Source organism: Aspergillus candidus, assembly GCF_002847045.1.
Source record: "Aspergillus candidus strain CBS 102.13 unplaced genomic scaffold BDW47scaffold_28, whole genome shotgun sequence".
NCBI lineage: Eukaryota > Fungi > Ascomycota > Eurotiomycetes > Eurotiales > Aspergillaceae > Aspergillus > Aspergillus candidus.
In genome coordinates, this window is record NW_020194033.1 from 317,155 (window position 1) to 344,966 (window position 27,812).

The window sequence follows — 27,812 nt, forward strand, 5'->3', positions numbered from 1 at the left end:
CCGCAGTGCAACTATATAAATGCCCAACATCCGCTCTTTTTCTCCTATCACACCTTTCCCTCTTCTGTCCTCTCCCTCCTTACAGCTTCAACCGACTTCAATCGACCGACTTCAACCGCCTGAAACCCCCGCTCTAACCATCAGTGGGGACATCCTTACCTTTAAAGTGTTATCGGTGGATCGATCGCCCCACCAATCACTACCACAGTACCACTATTATTCAACCGATCGGACAACGCCCGACTAGGTTTTTCCGCACAGGAACCCTACTGTACGTAATAGCTGGATGTCGCATGATGGATGCTAAGAGATTTTATCAGGAGAATGCGAGGAGGGTCTTGATCGCAAGTATTTCGCAAGCTTAGGGCATATTTTCTCAATCCGATCTAGACGATTCATCAGGGAGATTTCACGACCTATAGACGCTCCCAGCCTGTGAACACATCCTGTCCACAACATGGCAACCCTCGATGGAGCCATCCCAGAGGGGACAGAGTCGCAATCGGAGGCGCACATCCCCGAATCTAGAGTCCTCATCATCATGACAGGCGGCACGATCTGCATGCGACCGTCATCCTCGGGCCTCGTCCCCGCGCGAGGGTTCCAAGACCAGTGCATGGCGCGCGTGCCATCCTTCCACGACGGCTCGCGCGCAACGACGATGGACGTCGTCGTCGACAGCTCGGGCACCATCAAAGGCCACCCGAGTCTGCGGACGCCACAGACCGCATACGGCCGACGAGTGCGCTACACAACCTACGAGTTTGAGGAGCTCCTGGACAGCAGCTCCATTGACGCCAAGGGCTGGGCCCAGATCGCTCGCGCCATCGAGAACAACTACACGCTCTTCGACGCCTTTGTCGTGCTCCACGGCACGGACAGTCTAGCGTACACATGCTCCGCGCTCAGCTTCATGCTCCAGAACCTGGGTAAGACTGTCGTCTTGACGGGGTCGCAGGCCCCCATGTTGCAGCTGCAGAACGACGCCACGGACAACCTGCTGGGATCGCTCGTCGTGGCGGGCCACTTCGTCATCCCAGAGGTTTGTCTGTATTTCAACAACCGGCTCTTCCGCGGAAACCGCGCGGTCAAGGTGTCCGCCAGTGACTTTGCGGCCTTTGACTCGCCTAATGCGCCGCCTCTAGCGGTGACTACGTCCATGCGCACGTCTGTCCACTGGGAACTGGTCAACCGGCCCCGGAACATCGAACATTTCAGCATCCAGACTAACCTCGACACCAACCATGTTGCCTGCCTGCGCATCTTCCCCGGCATCAAGCCCGAGATGGTGGACGCCGTGCTGCGCCTGGATGGTCTCCGCGGTCTGGTCCTGGAGACATTCGGTGCGGGCAACGCACCGCATGGCCAGGATAATGCCATGACGAAGGTTCTCGCCGACGCGATCAGGCGAGGCATCGTCATCGTCAATATCACACAATGTAAGTCAACCCCCCCTCTAACCTAGCCGTCATCCCCCTTCCCTTCTCTAACTCGTTTTCATCGCTAACTCTCTCCCAGGCCTCACAGGCAGTGTCAGCTCCGTCTACGCAGCAGGCATGAGCCTATCCCGAGCGGGCGTCGTCGCCGGTCTAGACATGACCACTGAAGCGGCACTGACCAAACTGGCATACCTCCTCGCCCACCCCGACGCCACGCCCGAGTCCGTCGCACGCGACATGTCCGTCTCCTTCCGCGGGGAACTGACCGAGTCGTCGCAGCCCGTCTTCCGGCACCCGGACGGGGCTCTCTCCGAGCGGGTCCAAGGTCTCGCGAACTTGGGCTATGCCATCGCGCAGGGCGATCTCGACCGTGTCCAGGCGATCGTTAAGTCTGAGTATTACTGGCTGCTTAATGATTGTGATTATTCTGGGAATACTCCTATCGTATGTCTTTCATCTGTCTTGATCTTGTCCTGCCGCTGACTTGGTTTTTTTTTTTTTCTTGTTTGTAGCATCTCGCAGCCACGTCCTCGGTGGCTATCCTCCGCTACCTCCTCTTACAAGGCGGATCGGTACACATCCGGAACAAAGCCGGACGGACGCCCCTATTCCTTGCTGCAAATGCAGGGCTCTCGGAGAACGTGATGCTCCTGCGGAAGTCCGGCGCGCATCTGAATGCAGACGAACGCCCCGCGGCGCTCCTGCTGGCGCAACGACGGCCGGGCGTGTGGGGTCTAGCGGGGATTGGGCCCCGCGAGATGGTGGACGCCAGCGATGTACACGTGCAGTCTGTGCTATCGGGATCGGCGCCGTGATGATATGCCTTCCTACTGTATGGGATAACAGGGCGAGGGGGACCAAAATCTAACTAGGTACAATATGATACATGTCATTAATACATATACTTTTGAACTCTTGGGTTGGGTTGTCTTTGGTACAAGGACGATCGTCGCTGTCTTCACTTTTGTTTGATTCTTCTGCAGGCTTGGGTATCAGATAACAGCAAAGCAATTGATTAGTCCATGTCGTGGAACGCCATGACGTGGTGGCCTCCTCCGCCGGCTTCCTTGCCCTTGCCCTTCTTGTGCTTCCGTCGGGCATTGTTGTTCTTCTGGTTTTCCCGCTCACTGTCATCACTGTCGTCGCCGTCGTCATCATCGCTGTCGTGTTCGTCATCATCATCGTCGCTGCCTCCATACGCGCGTTTCGCTCCGGCGCCATTCTTCCCACCGACAGCCTCGTGCCACACCTTGACGGTCTGACCACCACCACTAACCATACGACCCTCGACGTCAAAGTCCACCCCGACCACACCCTCCGTCTCATCGTGCATCACCTCCGACACGACCTTGTTCGGGCCAATCTGCACGAACTTGACAAGCCCATTGCCCATCCCAACAGCAACAGTCTTGCCCTTGCCCAGATCCTCCGGCAACGCCGTCAATGTCTCCAGCGACTCGCCATTACCACTCCCCCGCTGGACATAGATGCGCTCGTCCTGGTCATCCCACACGCCCTTCTCCCACAGCGTCAGGACGCCATCCGACCCCCCCACAAGCACCTTCTCGCCGCGGCTGGTCCCCGCGCTCGACAAGCCCCCCATATACGTCGAGCTGATCAGCTCCTCGCCCTGATCCTCGCTGCGAACCAGCACCCCCCGCCGCAGATCCGTCACCGCCAGCGTCGTGCCCCCCGTCGTCACCCACTGCTTGCTGAACCCGGACGTGCTGGTATCCGACGCCGGCAGCGCCGTCAGCGACGACACGTAGTCGTCGTGCGGGTGGTGCGTTGCCTGCGGCCGCGCGGAGACTTTCGAGAACGGCGTGCGCAGGTCGTAGAGGTGTAGGGCGCTGGAGTCGGTCGCGAGAAGGAGCGTCTGCGGGGAGAGCGCGTGGATGACGGTTGGGGCATCGATTGATCTTTAGTCGCATTAGTTTCCCCGAAGGAGAAAGAGTAATTTAACTGAAAATGGATAAGTAAACTCACCCATCCTTCCCCGTCGGAATAGCAATTTTATTCTCGACGACCCCCGTCTCCGCCTTGGCGGCCTTGACGAGCCCGTCCGTCCCAGCCGAGTAGAGCGTCTCGCCGTCGATGCCGAACGTCAGACACCGACAGCTGCCCTTGTGCCGTCTCGTGCGCCACATGGTATCGATGTGACCTCTGCCATTGCGCGAGGACGAGGTCGAGGCCTGGTCATCTTCGCTGTCGAGTTCCTCTGTCGGAAGACGGAAGGTCTGGACGTGGCCGGTGGAGAGGCCCACGGAGACGATGGGTTCGCGGGGGTGGACGACCTGCGAGAAGAGGTCTGCCGAGAGGGGCAGGGTGCAGACCGTGTCGAACATAATGACTTGATCTGAGGGAGAGGGGGATTGAATTGAATTGAACTGGAGTCGGTAGTATGGAATTGATATGAGGAAAGGTCTTTGCCTTTTTGAGTGGATGCGGACCGAGGGATCTTCCATTGCTTTTGATTGGTGCGTGGGGGGATTTAAACTGGCCAATCAGATTGTTCAGCCCGTTGGATTTTCATTTCCCGCTAGTTAACTGTGATTGGTTGGAGCGTAACAATAGAGGTAAACACCGGCTTTGAAACTACATGACGCTCAAGGTTGTCTTTGCATTCCCATTCGCTTGGTTACGGTCGAGCATGCCGTGTACTTTCTCCGATGTATAGTCCCCTCACAGAAACGCGATCCATTCGCTTTGCCATTCCAGAATGGCCCAGCTTTCCAGAGCGGAGGCCATTGGACAGAAGCCGATCGGCGAGGGATTGGATTCCTTTCGCGATGACCTGACCTCAGTATGCGAGAGTTCAGGACTCCCATGTTCCGTTGAATCCTTCCGCAAGTTGGACCCAGAAGGTAAGGGAACTCCTTGAAATTCAATTGAGCTTCTCTAATTGAGAGGTAGCTCGTCAGAATCTATCAATTAACCTGATGTTGGCTTTGCAAACCCTTCCGGCTTCTCGTTCATTACCTCCTATCAGTGGACACGTAAACCTTTTCAGTGACTTGTCAAGATTAAGCTCAAGCATCAATGCCGGTGAGTTTGACTTTCAACGACTCATACCATTGTTGGGCGCGGTCCTCGACCGAGAATCAGATGGGATCATTTGGGATGAGGTCTATGCCGCCGCCGCAGAATCAACCCCCCCCGCTTATCTTGGGCAAACACCGCATTCGCATTCTACAAGCGCGGTTTCAAACTCTGACGAACACCGAAATGACATTGATGCTGTGTTGAGGGGGGAGCTCGGATCACTATACACCGATGTACCTGGGTTTGATGAGGCCTACTTTGCCGTGGAGGGTCTCAAGGAGGCGGCCGCTGCCGTGTTCAGAAGGCTCAAAGAAGGGGATGATTCTGTATATGCTGACCAGGTTGGCTGGCAGGGCTGGCCTGAGCCCGCGGAAGAAAAACAGATTCTGGCTTGGTTGATTACAATGGTCGACAAAATCAACGAAGTCGCGATAGAAGAAGCCCTCACAACAAAGGACTGTCGCAGTATCCTGGGATGGCCTCACCAGCCACTCCAAGGTTCTACAGCTGCTCGGAAACTCGATGTTGGATTTGCCCGGGCCCCGCAAATGACTGGTAACCAGACCCACTGGTCACAAATACTCGTCATGGGAGTACTAAAACGGAGCCCTAAGATGGATACAACCTCTAGTACGTTATTAGATCTCGGACGGTATGCCAGGGAAGTCTTCGCTGCTCAAGATACTCGCCGATTCGTCCTGGGATTCACTCTATGCGGTCCCATCATGCGGTTTTGGGAATTTGATCGCGTGGGAGCTATATCATCTACACCATTCGATATCAACAAAGAAGGTGCCCGATTCGTTACGGCAATTCTGGCATTCCTTCGAATGAACAATGAGGAGTTAGGCTATGATCCTAGTATCATCTCCACTTCAGACGGGAATCGATTTATCGAGATCACGCGGGATGGGCAGCCAGAGCGTCTCTTTCTTGATGGACTAATGAGAGGTGCTTCCTGTGTTGTTGGTCGAGCCACGACTTGTTGGAAAGCTCACCATGAAGATGAGTCAGACAAACCTCTTGTCGTCAAGGATTCATGGCAGTATCCCGAAAGGGAGGATGAAGGGGAGTTGCTGCGAGAGGCAGCCGAAAAAGAAGTCGTTAATGTGGCTAGATATTACTACCATGGCACGGTGCAGATTCATGGAAAAGATGATGATATTCAAGGTGCCGTGCGTAAAGGCCTTGATTTGAAACACGCTAGAAGACACCACCAGGGTCACTCCAATGCTAGTCCCAGTACCGCCGCCGAATTCGCGAAAACAGGCCGTTCTACCAGCAGTGCTGGACGGAAGCGGACATCCAGCCATCTTGGCCCTGCTGAGCCGCCGACCAAGCGCGCCTGCTCTACCTCTCCAGCTAGAAGTGAGCACGGTCCGGAGGAGAATAGGGTGCATCGGCGCATTGTTGTTCGTGATTATGGGGTGCCTATATACAAAGCAGGGTCGCGTGTCGCCATGCTCTCTGCGTTTGCTGAATGCATAGAAGGTAAGAGCGCAAATACCGCTTTTTGAAATATCTTGATACTGATATTCAAAGGCTATGAGTCGTTGCATACGAAAGCGGGGTTTCTCCAAGGAGATATCTCCACTGGAAACCTTATTCTCAGCAAGGATGGCGGAAAGCATTCATGGCCAGCCTTTCTAATCGACTTGGATCTTGCCATCAAGGAGCAACGTGAACAACCTTCCGGAGCAAGAGGTAAAACAGGAACTAGAGCATTCATGGCCATAGGTCTGCTCTTAGGGGAGAAACATTCATTTATGCACGACCTGGAATCATTCTTTTGGGTCATCCTTTGGATCTGCATACACCATGACGGTCCGAGTGTGAGCAAAGTTGTGCGCAGATTCGAAAGATGGAACTACGTGGATCTCGAGGAGTTGGCCGAGCTGAAGAAAGGAGCTGTAGCACATGAGGGTGACTTTATTCGCATGACAGACGAATACTTCTCTGAGTTCTACAAGCCTTTGAGTCCCTGGGTGAATCGCTTGCGGAAGATGGTGTTTCCAAATGGTGGACGGTGGGAAGAGGAGAATAAAGGACTTTATTCACAGATGAAAACCATGCTCAAAGCTGCTTGTGAAGACCCTGGGGTTCTAACCCAATAAAGCAAGATTATGGCAAGCCGGTCTTGTTGGTCATCGGATAGTGCAAGTAGTCAGTTATCCATGCAGCTCATTGAACTTGATATTCAGAATCTGTTAGGGAAATCAGACTATCCCCCAGAGATACCCAGGATATCAAGGATATTGGGAGATAAAAACCAGTTGCTCAGTGACAAAAGTAGCGCTTTTCTTGAATCTAGCACAGTGCCAGGACCCTAGGATCTGTTCTAGTTATAGGTGAGCCAAAAATTCCGCTAAATTCTAGGCACCCGGAGTTATGTAAGTGTGATATTAGATTGAATAATATCTATCTAGATACTGAGTTCAGGAGTAACACTGGGAGAATCCAACCACTATGGGCAACATTAGGAGAATATCAACCATATTTATAGCGTTATACTGAGGCACAAGTGCACATCAGTCACTGTCGGAATCCGGCAGCTCCTCCAGTCTCCCCTCTTGAGCAGCCACTCTGACAGGGTTCTCCACGTTGAGCAGTCCATTCGCCCGGGCCCTATAGAGTTGTTAGCGATGCACGGTTTATAACGAGCCGAGAGAAAGCCGGAGAAATACCGTTCAAACAAGACAAAGAGCCGCTCTGCCTCCCGCTCTTTCTCCTCCTGCGTCATGGGCGGCCCGGTGTCCTGCGGCTCGGCATCCCACCGTTGCCCCGTGACGGGGTTGACCGCGGGTCTGTTCGTAGCGAATGCCTCGCCGGCCGTCTGGGGGATCTCCATGCCGCGCGAGGCCAGCAGCCCCGCCGCATAGCCGTAGCCAATATTCTGAGTGAGAGTCTCGGCGTTGTTGTCCGACAGGAGGAGCAGGAGCTCGGAGATGGTGATTTTGAGGTTCTTGTTCGGCGACGTCGACAGCTTCAACAGCCGGGACGGCAGCGTGTCGGACTGGCCGATGGGCTCACTCCGGTCGTTGCCCTCCGGCAGGAGAAGCGCCTGCATCTGCTTCCGCGGGCCTTCCGGAGCCACCTCGGCCATCATGATCAGCGCGTGCAGGAGGGGAGCGGCCTTCGTTTCGAGGTCCTCGGCTTTGTACGTGGCCGTGGCGCGGTCCAGGATGAGGACGAGTCGGTCCACATTGCAGTTCGGGTCGGAGGGCGGGAACAGCGGGCTGCTGTCGAAGGGGTGGTTCGACTCGTTCTTAAGGTCGAGGACGGTCAGGCAGTTGATGAGATAGCTGAGCAACCCGTCCAACGGCTGCTCGGGGATCTCCATCCGACTGATCATCTTGAAGATGGGGGGGATAGAGGCGGAGAATGCCTTCTCAAAACCTGTGACCATATCGCCATTCTTGAAGTCCGAGATTTTGCAAGTATTGAAGATCAATTTCAGGGTGTCGATGAGGGCCAGCTCATCCATCTGAGACAGGGCCGGCTTCCCGGACTTGGGGAACTGCTTGGAATGCCGGACGATTTGCTGGCATGCAAAGTGAGTCTCGGTCTCGGCCGGTCCAGGCACTGGGGGTACTTACATAGTGGACACTATCAGCCAACCCATGCTGATTGAGTATGTGTTCGTATTCAGTCTGGTTCGTGCCGTACGTCAATAGAAACAAGATGCGGCTGATCACCATCTCGTCATCAGACGAATCACACTATCCGGGTCAACCACGAAACTCCAGATCTAGGGGTGTCTACTGTACCTTGAGCATCTCCGCCAAACGTCCACCCCGGCGAGTGGCCATCAAATAACCACGCGTCTGGGGAACTAAAAGTAGGGCATTTGCGACGCATCGCAGAGCTGCCCGACGGACTTCTACGGTCTCTCCCTCCACCCCGTACTTGGAGAGGATGTCGATTCCCTAACAAAAGTTAATACAGTACAGACAAGGGGATGCATTGTCGCATACATGCTCCGAGTAAATGGGGTCGGCATTACTTGGGACCGTGCCATGCTGTCTCAATTGCAACAGCGTTTGAACCCGCTCTGCCAGTCTGTCAGTTGGGATTTTGCATATACAGTGCAGACTATTCCAACTCACGAGCAGTCGTCAGTGATTTGGACTTCAGGTCCTCCTCCAGTGAGCCCAGGAGCTCCTTGACCTGCCGCAGCTTTTCTATCGGAAACGATCAATTATCTCGCATTGGGAAGGGAGCAGATCTCGATCGAATCCATACCTGGGCCTTGAACTGTACTCAAATTCATTTCTTCTTACTTCTTCTGGTCGCCTTACCCCTGTTAGTTCGGAGATCAAAATACGGCCGAGATTAGACGAGAGCTCAGATCCACTCCTCGTCTAACGTCATCCGGGGGTCGCGCGAGAGCTTGGGAGTAGTCCACAGTCTACCAGTATACCCAGTAAGCTGCGACTGATCAGAGCAGCAATAACAAAAATGTAGATGAGAATTTAAAGACAATGCGAACAATGAGATTGTCTGAATGCTTCGTGATCTGGTGAGGAGTTTCTGATGTTGTTGCGGCCAGTTTGTTCAGGCGGGTAGAATGCCTGAGGCTGCAAACCCCACATTGACCCCGAATGAGGCCTCTGTCTGTCTGGATTGTAGGCCAATTCTGGTAAAAAGATGAATCCATGGGGTATAACACGCTTGCAAAGATGATAGTATCCCCCTGCCTTAATGATACATTTCATGTCGTCAAACGAGAGGATGGAGAGTGAACCTGATTGGTTGAGACTGTGCGTAAGGGATTGCTGACTGAGCACCGGCACTGCTGTGCATAAACCAATATAATCCGAACCGACAACCATGCATTGTTTTCTATTTGAACCAACGCGCTGTCAAATGTCTTAATTGTGGTCTTGATTCCCCAGCTCTTGTATTATCTTTTCAGGGTAGCGTGTCATTTGGATAATCCCATTTGGTGACAGTTTGACCATGTTATCCCTTCTTTTGCTGGCATTGCCGCTATCGGCCGCCGCCACGCAGATGCAGGCCATTCTACATAACACCCATCGCGGCGACAATTATCATTATCCTACGGATCTGACGAGGGGGATCTTGCCGGTGAGTGATCCTCTCTCAAATTCAGTGGGGTTATCATGTTGCACTTGCAATAAGAGACTAAAGCTTCTTCAATTCGAGCTATAGATCCCTGTCCATTCCCACAAGTAAGTGACACAGTACATGGTACCTCCAGAGGCATGGCTAATCCTTCTCAGTGACTATTGGCGGGATATTCCGTTCTATACTGGTAAGTCATCCCGGTTGGTAGCGTTGAACGAGCACTGCATGCCTGACTGTCTCAAGGCCTCTCCAACGGGTGTATGTCCACCGAAGCAGATGTGTGGCTGTACAACGACACCCTCTACGTGCGTATCAAATGCAACATCTCTCGGAGCAATAGCTTCTGACTGAGTCCCGTCTAGGTCGGCCATGACGAGTCTTCTCTAACGCACGAGCGTACCCTGGAGTCGCTCTACATCAATCCCATCCTAGACGTCCTAGAGCGTCAGAACCCGCAGACGCCCTTCGTCACCTCCCCTACGAAGAAGTAAGTCCTTCCAGATAACCACAATGGTTCCCAGGAAGTAACGTGAGTCAGCGGGGTCTTCGACACCGACACCGCGCAAACACTCTATTTCTTCATCGACGTGAAGACATCCGGTCCGGAGACCTTCCAGGCCGTGATATCAGCGCTCGAGCCGCTCCGTCAACAGGGCTATCTCACCACGCTCAAGAACAACAAGACGCTCACGACTGGTCCGGTGACCATCATCGGCACGGGAGACACGCCACTCAGCATGGTCGGCCCCGTGGAGGATCGGGATTACTTCTACGATGCCAAACTCGAGTCCCTTGACGAGCCCGAGAACGCGGCGATCACGTCACTGATTTCGCCGATCGCGTCGACCAGCTTTAAAGACGCCGTCGGCACGGTGAATCTCGGTGCGGATAGCGTCGATACGGTGCTGGACGACAAACAGCTAAAGGACCTTCGGGCACAGATCGAAGTCGCCGAGGAGAGAGGGATCGGTGCGCGGTACTGGGAGACGCCATACTTCCCCGTACGAATCCGGAATCTGATCTGGAGACTCTTGCTGCAGGAGGGGGTGACCTTGTTAAACGCGGACGACCTTGAGGCCGTGGCGGATTACTTTTGAACCATCCCATGTAATGACAATCACCTATAGAAAGTAGACCCATTGTTAGAAAATCCCAAATTGTCCTAAATCCTGTTGGGAGTAAATCGCATCGCTTTCTCTCTCGATCTTCTTTGTTAATGAACGAACAGGACACGTGACCTCGCGCGAACAAAAAAAGGGTCGAAGCGCGTCAGAAAGTCGGATCGACGTCACGAAAGGAGCGCAAATCCAAGGCCCAATTCCAGAACAAACCCTCGCGCATGATTCCTCCCTCCCCGCGTCTGTAGGGTCGACCCGACTGCATTCCCGATGTCCCACGTCGAGGGCGATCTGGGGGATCTCTTGGCCCAAGGGCTCCCCACCGGGGTCAAGCTGACCATTCGCCATGTCTCGTCAACGCCCACCCCGTGCGCCGCGCTGTACGCCGCTCCACCAGGCGAAGAACCCGAGCCGACCTTCTGCGAAAACCACTTCCTGTCCGTGTCCGTGCCCGTCGAGTCTGACGAGTCCGGCACCGCCGATCTCATCGTCTTCGGCATCGAGGTGCTCGTCTACAGCGCCGCGCATCTCACCACCATCTTCGTCTCCAAGGCCGACTCCACCGGCTACCTGGACCAGCTGAAAAAGGTCGCGCCCAAGGCGTCCCTCCTCCGTCGCATCTCCCACACCTTCCTGGCCTACCTCGTGCGCACCCGCCAGCGCCCAGGCGTCCGCCTCCTCCTCTCGCTCTTCGCGCGTGCCCAGAACCAGTACCTCTTCCCGGGGAGCATCGAGAACCCGAACAAGCATGTCCTGGACGACAGGGGTCTGATAAAGTGGTGGTGTCGCGCGGTGGACCCCATCCTGCGGGAGTACGAGCCCGAATCAGGGTCGGACGAGAAGGGGGTTTTAGAATCCGCCCGCAACTCCGCAACGGCCTTTCTGATCGTCCCCGGCTGCGACCGGTTCGAAACCCGCGGCTTCTTCCCTCCCACTGCGAAATCCGATGACAAGGATCGCCCGCGCTGGCTGAACAGCTATCCGCTCAAGCAGCTCTGCGATAACCCCCGTGCGCCGCCGCGCTGTCTGGTCCCGCGCTTTCCTGACGACCCCAAGACCCGGTTCTTGACTGATCTTGATGATGAGCTACCCCGGACGGCCCAGTCGGGCCAGTGGCGCAGCGTCCGGTCGCTGGATCAGTTCTGGGAAATGATGTCCTTCCGACAGGAGTGCTCGGCGGGTAGGCTGGTTGGGTTCCTGTGGCTGGTCATTAATCCCCCGGGGATGGTCAATTCGGTCCAGATGACTAGTTCGCGACCGATGCCTATCGAGACAGCGTCGGCAACGGCACCGTCCACGGGAGACAAATCGCAGTCGACCGAATTGACCCCCGCGGATTCCCATCCCGTACCACCACAACCATCACAGACACCTCCATCAGAACTCCCCCACGACTCCTCCAAACCTACAAAAGACCCCTCTCCAACAGCAGAGAAACCCCCCCAAGCCCCGACCACAACCACCGAAACCAACCCATTCTTCTGGCCCGCAGAAGGAAGGGGCCACGCCGTCCTCAGCGAAGAAGACTACAAAACAGCCATCAACTTCCTCCTCGATCAAGACTTCTTCAACGAAGAGGTCTCCATCGCCAGCAGCAAAGCATGGGCCGACAAAGTAGCCTCCCTAACGGACGAACTATGGGTTGGGCAGCAGGTCGTCGGAAAACAGACACCCACCACAGCAGCAGACTCCGAGTCGGTCGTGCCAGGCGCGCCAACGCCCACTGCTGAGCCCAGCGGCAATGTGCTAGCTCAGGGACTGGTTCGCAAGCGAAAGAAGGTCGAGGATGGTCCACAGAATAGCCAGAGCGACGCGGGCGTTACGGCCTCGTCTACCATAGCACCACCGTCGTCGTCACCCCCACCCCCGCAGCCGTCGGCTTCGTCTGCGGCGTCTGAGGTCAATGTCCTCCAGGGGAACCTCATCCGGAAGAAGAAAAAGAAGACATAGGAAGGCGTATTGGAGCACGGGGCTGCATAGGTGTTGGGAACTGGAGTTGCTGGGATTGGGAGTAGTCTTTTCACGGGTTCTTTTGAGTGTATTTTATAGGTAGTAACTAATTGTTGGGAGTTTAATAAATCAAGCGCTTTCTCTTTAGATTCCTTCCTTTGGTCTATTCTTGTGCTTTCTCTCCTTCTCCCCTTCTCTTTCCTACAAGTTACACTTGTTTGATTGTATACAACTTTAAATGCTTGAACTCCCCTAGGACACTCACTCACGATGACAATCCTTTCCTGCTTCAGTGAGGATGTCTGGATTTCACTGGCCAATGAAAGGTTTAAGGCCCATAGATCGACAGGTACGTGAACATGGCCCGAGGTTGGCCAGGCTGGGTTTGATCTACTATTCTCTAGATTGTACTATCCGTCCTGTGTACGTGAAACCACATCGAAAACATACGATGGGTGAGTCAAACATCTACGGAGCATGAAGCTAAGTCCCGTTATCATATCGACGTAATTATTTGTACGGCATAGACTGTCTGTCTACACCAAACCCAGCTAGATGGTAGTAGCTGCGGGGTTGTCCGAACTGGCACTGGGAACGGTTTCAGAGCCATGTTCATCAGCCACCTGCCCAGTCCCTAGATCTGGATCGTTGCTGTTGGTGGTAGTGATGTTGTCAACGACAGCCGGATGAGGCGCTTGTTCCCCCTCCGGTGCGTCCAGCTTGCCGTTTTCCCCCAGCCACATGATCGCCTCCATGACTTTGCGGTCATCGTCTCCTTTTTGGCGGTCCAGAAGCTGAACAAAACACTGTTAGCAAGCTGTAAATCTCCTACGGAATAGGGAGAACTCACCGCCTGCAAGAGTCCCTTCCGACCTTGCTTCTCCGGGACAGGCTGTTGCTTTGGCTTCGCCCCGCGTTCGGGCGTCTCGTGTAGATATTTGCACTTGTTTCCGCGTATGCAGTGCCCCCTGCGCGCGAAGTTGTGGCATATTGCCTTCTTGGCTTCGCGGGGTGGCGGAGGTACGCGCTCGGGTCCCTCGCGGCGGGAGGTGGCTTGTTCGGGTGCGGAACCATCGTCGCTGTCTTCTGAGTCAGAAGACGAATCTTCGGAGCCACTGGAGGAGGTCCAATCATCGCTGTCGGAACTGTCGGAGGAAATGGCGGACTCCGCATCGTCGGGGACCCCTGGGGTGACACCACTGCTGGTTGCGCTCTGGGGAAGAGACCCTGTGTCCGCACCGATAGTGGACTTCGCATTGCTGTCGGAGGGAAGGCCTCGGTCCGTATCCAATCTAGCCCCAGAAGCCGGTTGGGTTGCATCTTCCCGCGTCTCGAGGCCGCTTGCGACCCCCTTTTGCAGCTGCTCGACTCGCATCCGAGCCCGTTCGGCGTCTGCCTCCGCTTTCTCCACTCGCTTCTGCTCCTTCATGAGCTTCCGTCGGAGTTTATCGGCCTTCTGTTTGGCCTTCTCCGCCGCGTCGATCGGATCTCCAGCGGGGGCTGGCGGTTCCTCGCGGCTTTGCTTCTCGTGCGCCTTCTGGGCACGCGCGTCCTTCTGCTGCTGTCTTGCCTCCTGTTTTCGTGCTTGGTTCTGTCGCTGCACTTCTTCGCGGGCTTTCTTTGCCTCTTCCATGACCTTTTGCTTTTCGGCGACTCTTGCCTGCGTGGGGAACTTTTTCTTCCGCTCTGCGATCCAGGCCGCGATATCTGCGGCGCTCTGCAATGTGGACGTCCGTCCTCGGTAACTGATCTGCAACGTGGCGGGCCCGTCGCTGCCTCCCGAGGCAAGCCGCGATTCCTCGTCCGCGTCATCTTCCTCGTCACTGGATTCGTGCTCTTCCGTCTTGGGGGTCAACCCTAGCTGGTTGTGCTTTCTCTTCTTCTTCTTGGGTTTCCGGGTCGCGTCTGCGGGGGGTGGTGGTTTGGAAGGCAGAGGACTTCCGAAGCTTGGGACCGGGGGAGGGGCGGGGATCCGGGGCTTTGCCGACTGGGGTTTCCCAAAGGCCGAATTGTGGTCTCGTTTGTTGGGCTGGTGCATTGGTCTCCCGCCCGCTGCCGCATGATGAGGGTGGACATTTGCCTGTCGTGATCCTCGCTGGTTTCCCCGGTGGTTCCCACGTTGATTCCCGGGGAAGGTCCCCGGCAATGGGGCCGGGTTTTCAAACCCCCAGCGCATGGGTGGTCCCATCATCGGCGATTGCATCGGCGGGGCCGCATGGTGGTTCGTTGCCATGGCGTGATAGGGAGTTGCTTGCTGTGTATTGGACGGGGTATACGCTGCCCCATAGCCCGGCTGGGGCGAATACTGTCCCGCGTGGGCCGCAGGGGCCTGCGCGTAGGGCTGTGGAGATGGGACAACCGGATTGCGAGCATTTTGGAAATTGGGTGTCGGCGTCGGGGCGTTGAACTGCGGGGTCGGCATACCGGATGAAGGAGATCCCATCGACTGCGGCTGATAACCGGCATAGTTCATCGGCGCATAACCGGTCGACGGCGGAGCTGCTGCCTGAGACATGTAATGCCCACCGCGACCTCCTCGATTGCCATAACCTCTGCCACGACCTCTGTGTCCACCACCGCCACGCCCACCCCGTTGACCATTATTGTAGTTGGATCCATACTGAGCGGAATATCCCCCGGTCTGGCCGTAGGATTGCTGACCTTGCTGTTGTTGCTGGGAGGTCGGAGGCGGCGGCGGCGGAGGAGGAAACGAGAAGCCTCCTGGGTTGTTCATCGCGAGACCTTTAGAAGACCGACGGACTAAAACATCACCCCTCCATCATAGAGGGTAAACAGGGCGGTCAGACAGAGAAAGATGGGAGAGAGAGAAAGCGAAGTTGAAGATGGAAAGAGAGAGAGAAAACAACCTCACAATATGACGCTGTGAGTTGTTCCGTTCCGGCCCAAAAAAGGCCTCAGGCAACGCCGATCACAAGATCACGTGTTGGTCCAGACTCATCGATAAGATCGTCGAATACTATTGGCTGGAGCTGCGTCGACATCTATTATGTCATCCATCTTCATCCCTGCATAACAGATCCAGTCGAGATGCACAAATAAAGGATATGGGAGAGAATTGTGGATGGTGTAGATGAACTACAGAGTAGTGCCAGGGATTTCAATGAGTGCACCCTCATCCTTCCATGCACACGTCATCTACATCAATGCGGTGAGGTGTTGGCCCAAAGCGGAGGCGTCGTCAGGTGGTCTCACGTGGGCGGCATCCCGAATAAAGGAGGCAGTAAACTCATAGTCGGCAATCAGTACTAAATTAACAGCGGATTCCATAGATGGAGGACGCTTTGTTTCCCTCCCTTCTCTTCCCCACACTCTGATATCCTTGCACTCCCACCCTCCGACTATGCTCATGTCGCTTAGTGAACCCATGGTATGAGTTCGTTCCCCACCTCTTCAACCTCCGTCCGATCCCCCTCGGTCCTGTCTGAGCGGCGGGATTGGAGGAGGTTATCACGCCTGTCGCCGTCCTCTCCGATTGAGTCCCCTAGGGAAAATGTGACTCCCCCGACGATTACGGAAGAGGTCAGCGAGATCAAACGATATGAGGATTTTACGACAATCGACTGGGTCCAGGATGCGGTTCATGAACAGTTGCGACGGCGGGCCAGGCGACGAGACGGCTTCGGGTTCTGGGATAAGGACGGCGCGTTCGGATGGAGGCGCATGGTGCGCGAGCTCTACGATGCGGGTCAGTCGTGGCTTGTTATTACCATCGTGGGCGCGGTGATTGGGTTGATCTCGGGCTTTTTGAATATCATCACCGAGTGGTTGTCGGACATCAAGCTGGGCCATTGTACGACGGCGTTTTACCTCAACGAACAGTTTTGCTGCTGGGGTGCAGAATCAGGTGGGCTATTCAATACTCTGGTGCGGGTTTTGGCAAGGTTGCTGATTGTCGTGCATGGCAGGCTGTCCCGAGTGGAGGCTTTGGACGCCTTTCTGGTTATTCAACTACGTCTTCTACGTATTCTTTGCGGTACGTCGTCTCTACCGTGGTCATCCCGACCGTTAAACTGATGCCCTTTTTTTTTAAGGTACTATTTGCCTTCGTCGCGGCCGTCCTGGTCAAAACATTCGCCCCGTATGCCGCAGGTTCCGGCATCTCCGAGATAAAGTGCATCATCGCGGGTTTCGTCATGAAAGGGTTTTTGGGTGGATGGACGCTTCTCATCAAATCGATTGCGCTCCCGTTGGCTATTGCGTCGGGTCTGTCGGTGGGAAAAGAGGGCCCCAGCGTCCATTTCGCCGTCTGTGCCGGCAACGTCATCTCGCGGCTCTTCGGCAAGTACAAGCGCAATGCGTCGAAGACGAGAGAGGTCTTGACGGCTACTGCGGCAGCCGGTGTGGCCGTTGCCTTTGGTAGCCCAATTGGCGGCGTGCTGTTTTCGCTGGAGGTGAGTATATCCGGGTGATCCTGATCTACCCCCCTGCGCTGACTGACTGGATCGTAGGAAATGGCATCGTATTTCCCGCTCAAAACATTATGGCGGAGTTACTTCTGCGCCCTGGTGGCAATTGGTGTGCTAGCTGTATGTCGCTATACGCGTGGTAGAAAGGCGGTTCCTGTGGCTAATACGCTGTCTAGATGATGAACCCCTTCCGGACGGGCCAGCTGGTCATGTTTCAGGTCGAGTACGATCGCACCTGGCACTTCTTTGAGCTGATGTTCTTCGTGCTTATCGGCGTCTTTGGTGGTTTGTATGGCGCATTGGTGATTAAGTGGAATCTGCGCGTGCAAGCGTTCCGAAAGAAATACCTCTCCCAGTTTCCCGTCGTGGAGGCGGTGGTGCTGGCAGCAATCACAGCCCTCATCTGCTACCCGAACATGTTCCTGAAGATCAACATGACGGAAATGATGGAGATACTTTTCCGGGAATGTGACGGCGGCCATGATTATCATGGCCTCTGCGAGTGAGTAACCCGTCCAAAACTCGACTCTGACCATTATTGACCCAAGTCTAGTTCGACGTATCGATGGGAAATGGTTAGCTCCCTAGGAATTGCCACCATCCTTCGGATCTTCCTCGTCATTATCTCTTATGGTTGCAAAGTCCCTGCGGGGATCTTCGTGCCGTCGATGGCCATTGGTGCCTCCTTCGGTCGGCTAGTCGGGATTCTCGTCCAAGTATTGTACGAACATTTCCCTGACTCGCGACTGTTTGCGGCATGCGAACCCGACGTCCCTTGTATCACGCCAGGGACCTACGCATTTCTCGGAGCAGCTGCGGCGTTGAGTGGGATTATGCACCTGACCATCTCTGTCACGGTGATCATGTTCGAGTTGACCGGCGCCCTGACCTATATCCTTCCTACGATGGTACGTCCTCGCCTAACTAGAGACTCTATCCCATAATTAACCCATATAGATCGTGGTCGGAATCACCAAAGCCGTGAGCGACCGGTTTGGAAATGGAGGCATCGCCGACCGCATGATCTGGTCCAACGGCTTCCCCTTCCTCGACAACAAAAAAGACCACGTCTTCAACGTGCCCGTCTCACACGCCATGACCAGCGACCCCGTCTCTCTACCCGCGTCGGACTTCCCCGTGCGCGAAGCAGAGCATCTCCTCGGCGACAACAAATTCCAAGGCTTCCCCATCGTCGAAGACCGCACCAAAAAGATCCTCGTCGGCTACATCGGCCGCACCGAACTACGGTACGCGATCGACCGCGCGCGCGCAGACGGCATGCTGTCCCCAAACGCACGCTGCGTCTTCACCAAAGAAGCAGCCGATGCGTCCGCCGCCCGACGAGCCTCCGCCTCCATCTCCCGCACCCACCTCTCCCCACCGCAAACCTTTGACACCATTCAGCACAATTCAGGAGCCCACTACGTCGACTTCAGTGGCTACGCAGACCACACCCCGCTGACGGTGCATCCGCGCCTGCCGCTCGAGACCGTCATGGAGATCTTCAAGAAGATGGGCCCGCGCGTCATCCTCGTCGAACACCGCGGTCGTCTGACCGGCCTGGTTACCGTCAAGGATTGCCTCAAGTACCAGTTCAAGGTCGAAGCCGAGGAACAAGCCTTGGCTGCCACTAACCCGCCGTCACTTGCGCTCGGCGGTCCCGATCGACTCCCCGCCGATACCCTGGAGGACCGACTGTGGCGCTTCCTGCAGTGGGTGGGCTCACGGTCGTCGCCGTGGTGGATGAAGTCGCGTGCTGCAGCTGGGGCGGCCGCCGCACCTGATCGTCGTGACCGGCAAGGGGGTGTTCCCGGGGGACGAACGTCGGAGGAGGAGGATGATGGGTTTGTGGAGCTGGAGGAACGACAATGAGGTTTATTTTCTCTATCTTATTGTCTTTTTTTTTTTCCTTTCTTTGATTTTCCTTTGGCTGGAGATCTACCCCTTCTTGTACTATATAGAACGTTTTCGGATCTGGTATCCTTTTATTGATTTATGCTGTTGGTATTTGTGTTATCTGATTTAGACTAGAACCTGGAATGAATAGGAAAGATTAAACCAAAAGAAAACCGAATAAATAAATCAATATGTACAGAAGGCACGGAAAGAAAACATTACCATGGGGGATATTTGCTAAATGTTCGCTCTGCCCAGAAAATCTAGTCAAATAGACACGATTGTGCCATTAGGACTGCAGGACTGTGGCCTAACCAGAAGCTCTGTGGGGCCTGCGGGGGCGCAGCCCATGTATATATATTCAAGGGAGTCTTCCAATCGCTACGCTACCTCCTGCACGACACGCCGACAGTACTAATCAGCATTGTTGAGCATTACTGGATCAACTATACAGACTATCTCATAACCCCCTCATGAAGTCTATCACCTCTCTGCCACAGGAGGTGGTGGCTCTCATCCTCCAGAGCTGTGATTCCTTCCGCCAGCTACGCGGCCTGATTCTAACGTGCAAGCGGATCCATTTGACCTGGGAGCTCAACAAGCCCACAATTCTCTGGCACGTTGGACGAGCCGAAATCCCAGGTTGGACTGATGCGATCGGCGCGGTAGGTCTCCCCTCCGGACGATGCTCCCCCCCCCCCCCCCCCCCCTCCCCCCAGACAGGCCTGGCATTAATCCCAACGCGCGCGCAGATCCGGGCAACCCAGACTGCCAAAGATGCCATCCAAAAAGGAGAGCTCCCACCAGATCCGTTTCCGGTCTCGGATCTGAGTTGTGAGACCCGTTGGCCCTCCCTGGAGGAGCTGAAACAGGTACAGGGCCTACAAAAGCTCACCAGATACCTGGAAAGTGAAATGCTCGCATCGGACGAGGATCTGTTCATTTCGATGCCAGATGACCAGTGCGACGCAGGGCCCATTGAATGGGCCCGTTTTGCGTGGAACATTTGGCGAGAGGAGTTTTGTCGAGCCATCTACCGTCATCTGACTGCAGGTGCCATCCTCTACCGAATGTATCTGGCTCCCCTTGTCTCGGGGGACCGACCTGCGGATTTTCTCGCGGCCTTCATCACAATCATGGAAAGCGGCGAAGACCTCGCCGACGTAACGAACGACTGTTTTGCAGAAAGTGACCGGAGATATCTCTCCACGGTTCCTGCGTATCAGGTTCCGGACGGGACCCAGTCCGAGAAAGCCTTCCAGCCCCTGGAAGATGTATTTGTGGAGGAGAGCAGAAAGAGGGCACTCTTGGACCCGCCGATGAGGCCTCCGCCGCCAGGTCGGAGAGGAGACGGGTCTCCGCCCCCGACGCTCTTCTCGACCTTTGGACAATATGCACCGATCCAAAACCCGCAGTCCCTGGAGACCTCCCATGCGGAGACTCTGTTCCACGAGATTCTTCAATTTATTTTCCTGATTGAACAGAGCCCACAGCAGTTCATCTGGGACGCACCGCGAGAAAGGCAGGAGGAGTCCAAAGAACCCCCCGAGGATATTCCCGCTATCTTCGCCATCTTCTTCGGGTCTTTCGTCCCATTACAGGTTACCGTCAGGGACGAGACCCATGTGACCGCGACCGCAGCGCTGCCCAGACTTGCAAGCAAGACCCTCAAAGAAAGGAACTATCTCGGGTTCCAGTACATGGAGGACTTTCTTCCCCTCATGGGGGCGGTGGGCGGCATTCCCAACACCCATGGGAACGGTCGAAGACTCCCAGACTCCCGGTTTTGTTTTGCCGAACACATGCTTCGCAAGTTCTTTGGGCTTCGATTTGCTGATACAATCTATGAATCGACCCTTGACAGCATGTGCGCATGGGATGCGCTCACCCGTTATGGTGGCGTCTTTACGAATCGAGGGTTGCGTCCCTGGTATCACGGGGCGGATTTATTCCAGTCATCGGATGACCCCATCCCGACCCCGTATTTCGAAAACGCTCTCGAGTAGTTGATCGGCGATCTATCAGAAGGCTGAGCGGTTACTTCCCTGTTTGGTATTGTGTCAGATGACGAGTCAGGGAAACCATTGCTCTTGCCGATCATTCCATGGGTTAAAAAAAATCGCGGTGGTAGGCAGCCTTACATCTCGCCTACAGATTCTTTTCCTCAAGAAAACGATGGAATGCGGAACAAAATCTAATCTATACATGGCCTCATCTACGCATTCGGTTTATATGAACTTCAAGCCTCTGTCACGATTCAGGAAAGACCGTGAATCTCCATAGCAGGACGAGCCTCGGCGGATGCATGTACAAGGTCAATGACTCTGGTGTGCGTCTTCAGGAAATCCCCAAGTGGAGGATGCATGTCGAGGTAGAGTCCATGCGAAGGTGGCGCTGCATACTAGTCGACATCGTGCTTTGATGGGGAATTGATGGGGATTGTCATCCTTCCCCTTGCTGGGAGCCTAATATTGCCCAGAAACGCTAGTCAGTCAGATTTCACTCTCGTGTTCTGGTCAAGGAATGATCTTCAGTCGAGTTTTACCCTATCTGAGGAAGGCCGCATCCTATCCTCAGTGGCCCGAGACGTTTACGCAGAGACTAAGAAATCTGCCCCGCCCTGGATCCCAGTAAAGACAACTCGCATGCTGGTCATGCGAGCGATCTGATCCGTAGATAGAGCCAGAGGTCCATGTCTGCTCTGGAGTTGCTCCGTAAGGCGCCCGGCCAAGAACCCCGGGCTGTCGCCAAGAGGAGGTAATCGGGGTTCCACAGCTGGATGTTTTCTGATGATGATGTACCATTGGTTTGCAAAAGTGTTTTTCTGTGGTAAGTGCTGTCGTGGGATTTTTTTCTGGATGAACAATTATTGATAGCGCGACAGATGAACACCGCTATACCTTCATGGAGTGGCCACGAAGGTGACATGAACGCTTGCTGCAGTCGGGATAACCATAAATGTTCCAGAAGGAAGATTGGTCTCTGACATGGCGTAGAATTCTGGTTGCAATGCTTGTGGATTGACAAAGCATAGCGGAAGTCATCTGTTTCTCTGAAGCCCCATAGTGAATGTTACTTGAGAAATCCAGCTAGTCTAGGCTCGCAGTAAAATATCCAATTTGGAATGCCTCGTAAAGGAGACACAAAATCGAGTTTCCAGTCAGACCTTGAAAGCTTAGAGGCTCATTCTACCCTGGAGTAGGTATGTCTTAATGTGCTATTCGAGAAACTTTGTCGGATGATCCATAAAGCTTCCTTCCAAGTAGGAGGTCTTCGTATATACAACACAGACATGCAAAGAGACAGAGACCAAGGGGCTGGTTCACGACAGCGTAGAGCCCCCTCCCCCCCATTGTCAAGATTCTTCCTCTGATTCACGATCGAAAAGGTCAGTAGGATCCTCATCCCATTCCTTTCGGCAGTCATTTTCAATATTTTTTATAGGATAGCAGTATCTTTTGCGCCCTAGCGCCTCAACCCAGGTTCCAAATTTACTTCCAGGTTCATTGACTATCTCAAAGTCGAATTTGAAAATTTCGTAGTTGATGTCGTGGCCATCTTGTAGATCGTTGGACCATTGGTGATAGAACGAATCGTACCATTTCTTTCATGGAGCCTGTTAGCATCTGGGCAGGGGACCTCACCGGCCCAGTCACTCACCTTGATAACGCCATGAGCGATACCCTGCCAATTTTGCTCCGTATTCAAAGCCGGAGATCGATTCGTACACGAGGCACTAATTGGAGAGCCTACATAGACACAGTACTGATGAGTATGGCGGACACAGGTGAGGGTTTCAAGAGAACGCACAGTAAGTATTCGCTCCCTCGCCTCCTTCAATCCATCTGTAATCGCCATCATCAGCAAAAAAAGACCGAGAGAAGAGAAAGAAATTCGGGCATACGATGCAGCAGGCCATTCGTCACAAGAGAATTTGGCACCAATCTCGCTCCAGGTCTCTTTGATATTGCCCTCCAGATCGTACGATATCTTGACTTGGCCGAACTGGGCCGGGTCCTGCGTTTGTGGACCGTTTTGTTGTTTTCTCTGCATCATCTGGATTTTCCTTTGATTGAACTCCTTTTTATTGGTGATGTAGTACCAAAAGTGCTCTGGCTGGTCGGGCTCAGGGCATTGGTGGCCTTCAATCCAATTGGTTGGACAGACCTGGTCTCGGCGAGCTGCATGGCGTCCGTTCAAGGTATCCATATCATAGTGTCTCGTTGTCTTCGTTTCTCCGTTTAACCTGGCTCGAGCATTGGCGCAGAGTGCTGGAACTTTGTGGCAGTTGTATACGAGTTTTGGACGTGCGCCTCTCGGGTTCAGATCATTGACTGTGGGGAAGGACGTCGGCATCGTCAGTCACCATGAAACCCGCATTATCCCGTGATATCGGACGGAATTTCTTCTCAAGATCATACGCACCTTTGTACGTGTACACTGTATCACTGCTCTCATCGGCCTTTGCCTTCCAGACCTCCACACCATTTTCCATTTGCGTCCGCTGGGGGCCCGGCCAGTCCTTCGCCGCGGCCAAGAGGGCTATACAAGCACAGGCAGACAGCTGGAAGAGATTCATAGCTGGTTAGCGAAACTATCTTGAGGAATTAGGCCCGGGCACCTCGAGGGACATCTTGTGGCTTTTGATGTCGGCTTTCTTGGCTTATGACTTATTTTACGGTCTGTTGATCATGCCCCTGGAAGCAAGGAATACGCGTTGAGGCGGAAGCTTCTCCTCAGGCGACCAGGCGTATTCTAACCGGAGATAATAAAGTATGTTGCATCGTATCAAATGGCACGGGGACGTCCAATAAGAAGCGTACCTTCACTCGGATGTGTAGCAGTAGGGCAGATCAGCCAGGTTAGATCGGGTAAAGAGGATCCCCAGCGTCAGCTCATCCCTCCCGCTACTGCAGCGGAAACATGTTATTTTCCTATTGCAGCTAGCGCCCAGGTCGACTGGGAAGAAGGGATAAGGCATAAGAAGGGCCAAGACTTCTTGGCCCCAGCGGGTCTGATATCGCTGGCAGACGGGGTTGGAGAAAATGACTATACCATAACGCAGCCTGGGACGCCTAGAATAGAGGGGTCCCCCAGCTTAGAGCGATTGGGTAACCCCGGTGACCATCGGGGCTGTGTAGTGCATATTGAGGTGGAATGACGGGAAAAGGCTCCAAATCGATCCAACGCGACAATCAGCAGAAGAAAGCAAGTTGTTCCACGGAGTATACTCGCCTATATATACTACGAAGGCAGGGCGGTGACTATAAGATGCTAGGGGAGCAAGCCCAAGCGCCACACTTTGTGCTTCTCTATAGCTTCGCATCCCATCTATCTGTTTCTTTGTTTCTGGCTGGTCGTTTGAATGATCAACGCCATGCGTTGCCGAAAACCTTGGCACACCCTTTCGTGGGCGCTGGCCCTCATCGCAATGGTGGTGTCTTTGGCAGCGGCCGAAAAGGAGCTCCCTGATCTCCGTATCATGCCACTGGGAGATTCCATCACCAAGGGAAACGGCTCGCCCGATAGGAACGGCTATCGGGGGAAGCTCCGCCAGAAGTTGTTGGCCGAGCAGAAGGGCACCGACTCCACGGTCGACATGATCGGGAGTCTGACGGAGGGGGACATGCGAGATGCGAACCACGAGGGCCACAGTGGCAAGTTCCTCGCTGATATCCGCGAGTATATCGAGCTCTCTCTTCCTGCGAAACCGAACATCGTGCTCATCCACGCGGGCACCAATAATATGGACAAAGGAGTGGATCTGGACAAGGCCGACACGCTCATTGAATCCATCATCGACCGGGCTTTCGACGGGTCGCCGGGGGTGACGGTCCTGGTCGCGCCGGTGATCTGGGCGAATAACCCTCGCATGCAGGAGAACACAGATGCCTTCAACAAGAAGCTCGGTGCCATGATCAAGCGCAAGCAGGGCGACGGTCAGCATATCTTGTCCGTGCCCATGGATATCACGGCGGGGGACCTATCGGACGAGAAGCACCCCAATGCACAAGGGTATCAGAACATGGCTGTGGGATGGTACGAGGCCATTCTGGACGCGCACGGGCGCGGATGGATCCAGCCCCCCGCCAAGGTCGACGAGAACGACCTCCCCGGCATGGGGCTGGGCTATAGCGACGGAATCGAGGACCCCACCGGAGGCAATTGCGGCGACGCGAACTGGAAGAGCCGGGGCCAGGTGTTCGGTAGCTTCCGAAACTGGCAGGAGAAGGGGTCGGTCATCGGCGCGATCAAGAACGCTCGCCGGGACAAAGTGATCCTCGTCGATCTCAACAACGACGGGTATACTGACTATGTCCTGGCCCACGACAATGGCGATGTCCAGGCCTGGATCAACACCGGCACGGACGAGCAGCCGTGGACAGGTCTCGGGAAAATCAACCCCGATTGGAAGGAGGTGACGGGGGAGATGATCCGCATGGCCGACGTCGACAACGACGGCAAGGCGGACATGATTGTGCTGTATACGGACGGCGCAGCCAAGGTGTGGAGGAATGTGGCCAACGGCAAGGAGTTCAAGTCCCTCGATGCGGAGTGGGCCACAGGGCTAAGTGAGCCGCGCGAGAAGGTCCACTTCCGGGACATGGATGGCGATGGCTATGCCGACTATGTGATCGTGCACGACGGCGGTGCAGTGGACTGGGCCCGCAACACGCACAACAATGGCCGGGATCCCGATCAGCGTAACTGGGAGGCCATTGCCAACATTGCTCCGGGGCCAGCGGGCGTGCCGAACAATCGGGCGCAGCTGTATGATTTGGACGGGGATGGAAAGACTGGTAAGTACTTCTTTCTCCTCGCCGGATGCTTTCTTCCTGGTATAAGCGACTTCCCCGAACTGGGTGGAGCGCAAGAAGGGAGGATTGCGACATCCCACGGAGATCTTCCTCCGATTTTGTCTTTCACCTGGCTGCCTCCATGGGGGTTTACTGACAAATGTCTCTCCCAGATTACCTCGCCGTCTACGAAGGTGGTGCGGTCGACGCCTGGCGCAACACGGGGAGCCTCAACAAGGCGGGCCGCAACTGGGACGAACTCGGCACCATCGCCCCCGGAATCGAGGGTGTCACCGGAGAAATGATCCGGTTCGCAGACATGGACGGAGATGGCAACGCGGACTTTCTGGCCGTCGCAGACGATGGGAGCATCCGCATGTGGAAGAACACGGGGATCGTTGAGAAAAAAGGGTCGAGCCTCCGGTTTGCCGATCTTAATGGAGACAAGTATGACGATATCATCTCGGTGGATGACAAGGGCCGTGCCCGAGCATGGCTGAATGAAAAAGATGGGGGTTGGAAGGATATTGGCGAGATTGCGCCGGGGCTCGACGAAGATCTCTCCGCCGCCACGGTCGAGTTTGCCGACGTCAACGGCGACGGCCTTGCCGATTTTCTGGTTGTCTACGGCGGTGGCGCGGTCAAGGCTTACCTCAATAATGACAACATCCCCGACCAGGGGAAGGACCGGATCTGGCAACCCGGTGTTGTGATCTCCGAGGGGGTCGGCGAGCCCGGTCGCAAGGTGACGTTTGCCGACTTGAATGGCGACGGATATGCCGACTATCTGGTTGTCTTTGACGGCGGCGCAGTCGACGGCTGGCTCAACCAGAAGAATATTCCGCCAAAGGACGGAGGCCGCATCTGGGGACAGCGAGCCACCGTGGCCACGGGAGTCGGGGAGCCGGGCAGCAAGGTGCGATTTGCCGACCTCACTGGGGATGGCAAGGCCGAGTACATTATTCAGTACGACGGAGGTTCGGCCAAGGGGTACCGCAACTCGGGCAATATTCCGGATGCAGGCAAGCCCAGGAACTGGATCGACATGGGCACCATCTCCACGGGCGTCGAGCGGCAGGGTCCCGTGGTATACGCTGACCTGAACGGAGATGGCAAAGCAGACTATGTGGTCGTCCTGGTCAGTGGGGAGGTGTATTCGTATGTGAATGCCTGTGATTGGAAGCCAGACGATGGAGATGGTGATGGCGGAGACGGCGATGGCGGAGACGGCGGAGACGACGGCGAGAAGCATGATGTCCTCATCAACCCAGCGATCTGGAATGACAAGACTCCAGAGGTGTTTTGCCGACCGCCGTGCAATCTGGTGCTCCCTCCCACCGTCCTGCCCTCTCCAACGGTCATCTCAATCGAACCATATTCCACGCAACTTGAAGTTGCTTGGACCATTGATTGGACCGTCACTGCCACGATCCAACGAACCGTGATCACTCTCCCACCCATCACAACGCAAACCATCTCATTCTGGCCAGTGCCCTTTCCCACCGACTCGAGCTCCGGGTTCACGTTCAGCCCCATTCCGATGGTCTTGCCGCCTCCTATAACCACTACAAACGATCCTAATCCTATGTCCGAATCCGGGGTGTCTCATCCACCGGTCACTCGCACAATCTCGCCATATCCTTATCCCACCGCTGTCAATGACGACGACGACGACGACGACGACGACGATGACAATAAGTTGTATGGCGGTCCATTTCCCATCATCACCGTGGCTCCTGGTCCTCCGGGACCCATGTGTACTTCAGGCTGTGGCTCGCCGTGTAAAGGAAAGGCCTGCGGGGGGATAGATCATCCTTGCGTTCCCGGAGTTACCTGTCCGAAAGGAGACGACTGGTCAGATCCCGAGGATGAGGGCGATGATGATGATGATGATGATGACGATGACGATGATGACGACGATGAAGATGTCTGCTATATTACGGATCCAGATGATCCGGGAGACCCTGGGGATGGCGATGGCGGTGACGATGGTGGGGACGACGGCGGGGATGACGGCGGAGATGACGGTGGAGATGACGGCGGAGATGACGGCGG

General features: G+C 55.0%; 9 protein-coding genes across 9 annotated transcripts; 6 read left to right on the plus strand and 3 right to left on the minus strand.

Moving 5' to 3' along the window:
* The first annotated feature begins 66 nt into the window (after positions 1-66).
* BDW47DRAFT_107336 (putative lysophospholipase) lies at positions 67-2,302 on the plus strand. The gene is made up of 4 exons (XM_024812988.1): positions 67-271; positions 321-1,439; positions 1,519-1,883; positions 1,952-2,302. The coding sequence occupies exons 2-4, from the start codon at positions 458-460 to the stop codon at positions 2,252-2,254; spliced, it is 1,650 nt and encodes a 549-aa protein (XP_024671357.1). The 5' UTR covers positions 67-271; positions 321-457; the 3' UTR covers positions 2,255-2,302.
* A 64-nt stretch (positions 2,303-2,366) lies between these two features.
* Positions 2,367-3,817, minus strand: BDW47DRAFT_107337 (WD40 repeat domain-containing protein). Its single transcript, XM_024812989.1, has 2 exons — positions 3,426-3,817; positions 2,367-3,358 (listed from the first exon to the last, which is right to left on the minus strand). Exons 1-2 carry the CDS (start codon positions 3,782-3,784, stop codon positions 2,455-2,457), a joined length of 1,263 nt encoding a protein of 420 aa, XP_024671358.1. The 5' UTR covers positions 3,785-3,817; the 3' UTR covers positions 2,367-2,454.
* A 269-nt stretch (positions 3,818-4,086) lies between these two features.
* BDW47DRAFT_132131 (protein kinase family protein) lies at positions 4,087-6,595 on the plus strand (the record flags this gene model as incomplete). Its single annotated transcript, XM_024817492.1, has 3 exons — positions 4,087-4,303; positions 4,353-5,972; positions 6,024-6,595. The coding sequence occupies exons 1-3, from the start codon at positions 4,159-4,161 to the stop codon at positions 6,593-6,595; spliced, it is 2,337 nt and encodes a 778-aa protein (XP_024671359.1). The 5' UTR covers positions 4,087-4,158.
* A 336-nt stretch (positions 6,596-6,931) lies between these two features.
* Positions 6,932-9,160, minus strand: BDW47DRAFT_39550 (synembryn). Its single transcript, XM_024818918.1, has 7 exons — positions 8,724-9,160; positions 8,588-8,662; positions 8,456-8,532; positions 8,249-8,407; positions 8,078-8,200; positions 7,166-8,022; positions 6,932-7,106 (listed from the first exon to the last, which is right to left on the minus strand). Exons 1-7 carry the CDS (start codon positions 8,749-8,751, stop codon positions 7,010-7,012), a joined length of 1,416 nt encoding a protein of 471 aa, XP_024671360.1. The 5' UTR covers positions 8,752-9,160; the 3' UTR covers positions 6,932-7,009.
* Positions 9,161-9,440: 280 nt separating this feature from the next.
* BDW47DRAFT_118187 (uncharacterized protein) lies at positions 9,441-12,637 on the plus strand (the record flags this gene model as incomplete). Its single annotated transcript, XM_024815177.1, has 8 exons — positions 9,441-9,569; positions 9,654-9,673; positions 9,725-9,756; positions 9,813-9,874; positions 9,932-10,056; positions 10,108-10,451; positions 11,001-12,476; positions 12,528-12,637. The coding sequence occupies 8 exons, from the start codon at positions 9,441-9,443 to the stop codon at positions 12,635-12,637; spliced, it is 2,298 nt and encodes a 765-aa protein (XP_024671361.1).
* A 472-nt stretch (positions 12,638-13,109) lies between these two features.
* BDW47DRAFT_39560 (CCCH zinc finger protein) lies at positions 13,110-15,687 on the minus strand. Its single transcript, XM_024818919.1, has 2 exons — positions 13,488-15,687; positions 13,110-13,431 (listed from the first exon to the last, which is right to left on the minus strand). Exons 1-2 carry the CDS (start codon positions 15,369-15,371, stop codon positions 13,189-13,191), a joined length of 2,127 nt encoding a protein of 708 aa, XP_024671362.1. The 5' UTR covers positions 15,372-15,687; the 3' UTR covers positions 13,110-13,188.
* Positions 15,688-15,936: 249 nt separating this feature from the next.
* On the plus strand, positions 15,937-18,944 carry BDW47DRAFT_107343 (chloride channel protein). The gene is made up of 7 exons (XM_024812990.1): positions 15,937-16,502; positions 16,564-16,631; positions 16,690-17,049; positions 17,107-17,184; positions 17,241-17,566; positions 17,618-17,972; positions 18,022-18,944. The coding sequence occupies exons 1-7, from the start codon at positions 16,028-16,030 to the stop codon at positions 18,934-18,936; spliced, it is 2,577 nt and encodes an 858-aa protein (XP_024671363.1). The 5' UTR covers positions 15,937-16,027; the 3' UTR covers positions 18,937-18,944.
* Positions 18,945-19,433: 489 nt separating this feature from the next.
* On the plus strand, positions 19,434-21,442 carry BDW47DRAFT_132134 (uncharacterized protein; the record flags this gene model as incomplete). Its single annotated transcript, XM_024817493.1, has 2 exons — positions 19,434-19,625; positions 19,713-21,442. 2 exons carry the CDS (start codon positions 19,434-19,436, stop codon positions 20,964-20,966), a joined length of 1,446 nt encoding a protein of 481 aa, XP_024671364.1. The 3' UTR covers positions 20,967-21,442.
* A 2,895-nt stretch (positions 21,443-24,337) lies between these two features.
* On the plus strand, positions 24,338-27,542 carry BDW47DRAFT_126549 (uncharacterized protein; the record flags this gene model as incomplete). Its single annotated transcript, XM_024816567.1, has 3 exons — positions 24,338-25,760; positions 25,931-27,458; positions 27,524-27,542. The coding sequence occupies 3 exons, from the start codon at positions 24,338-24,340 to the stop codon at positions 27,540-27,542; spliced, it is 2,970 nt and encodes a 989-aa protein (XP_024671365.1).
* Between the last annotated feature and the right edge of the window lie 270 nt (positions 27,543-27,812).

Coding starts and splice junctions, on each gene's coding strand:
- BDW47DRAFT_107337 (XM_024812989.1), bottom strand. CDS start 3,784: ATGTTCGACACGGTCTGCACCCTGCCCCTCTCGGCAGACCTCTTCTCG. Junction 3,359..3,425: donor ATTCCGACGGGGAAGGATGG/GTGAGTTTACTT, acceptor ATGCGACTAAAG/ATCAATCGATGCCCCAACCG.
- BDW47DRAFT_107343 (XM_024812990.1), top strand. CDS start 16,028: ATGAGTTCGTTCCCCACCTCTTCAACCTCCGTCCGATCCCCCTCGGTC. Junction 16,632..16,689: donor TCTTCTACGTATTCTTTGCG/GTACGTCGTCTC, acceptor TTTTTTTTTAAG/GTACTATTTGCCTTCGTCGC. Junction 17,050..17,106: donor GCGTGCTGTTTTCGCTGGAG/GTGAGTATATCC, acceptor ACTGGATCGTAG/GAAATGGCATCGTATTTCCC.
- BDW47DRAFT_39550 (XM_024818918.1), bottom strand. CDS start 8,751: ATGAATTTGAGTACAGTTCAAGGCCCAG. Junction 8,663..8,723: donor GAGTACAGTTCAAGGCCCAG/GTATGGATTCGA, acceptor CGTTTCCGATAG/AAAAGCTGCGGCAGGTCAAG. Junction 7,107..7,165: donor CTCTTTGTCTTGTTTGAACG/GTATTTCTCCGG, acceptor ACAACTCTATAG/GGCCCGGGCGAATGGACTGC.
- BDW47DRAFT_39560 (XM_024818919.1), bottom strand. CDS start 15,371: ATGAACAACCCAGGAGGCTTCTCGTTTCCTCCTCCGCCGCCGCCGCCT. Junction 13,432..13,487: donor GGAAGGGACTCTTGCAGGCG/GTGAGTTCTCCC, acceptor TGTTTTGTTCAG/CTTCTGGACCGCCAAAAAGG.
- BDW47DRAFT_107336 (XM_024812988.1), top strand. CDS start 458: ATGGCAACCCTCGATGGAGCCATCCCAGAGGGGACAGAGTCGCAATCG. Junction 1,440..1,518: donor CATCGTCAATATCACACAAT/GTAAGTCAACCC, acceptor ACTCTCTCCCAG/GCCTCACAGGCAGTGTCAGC. Junction 1,884..1,951: donor ATTCTGGGAATACTCCTATC/GTATGTCTTTCA, acceptor TCTTGTTTGTAG/CATCTCGCAGCCACGTCCTC.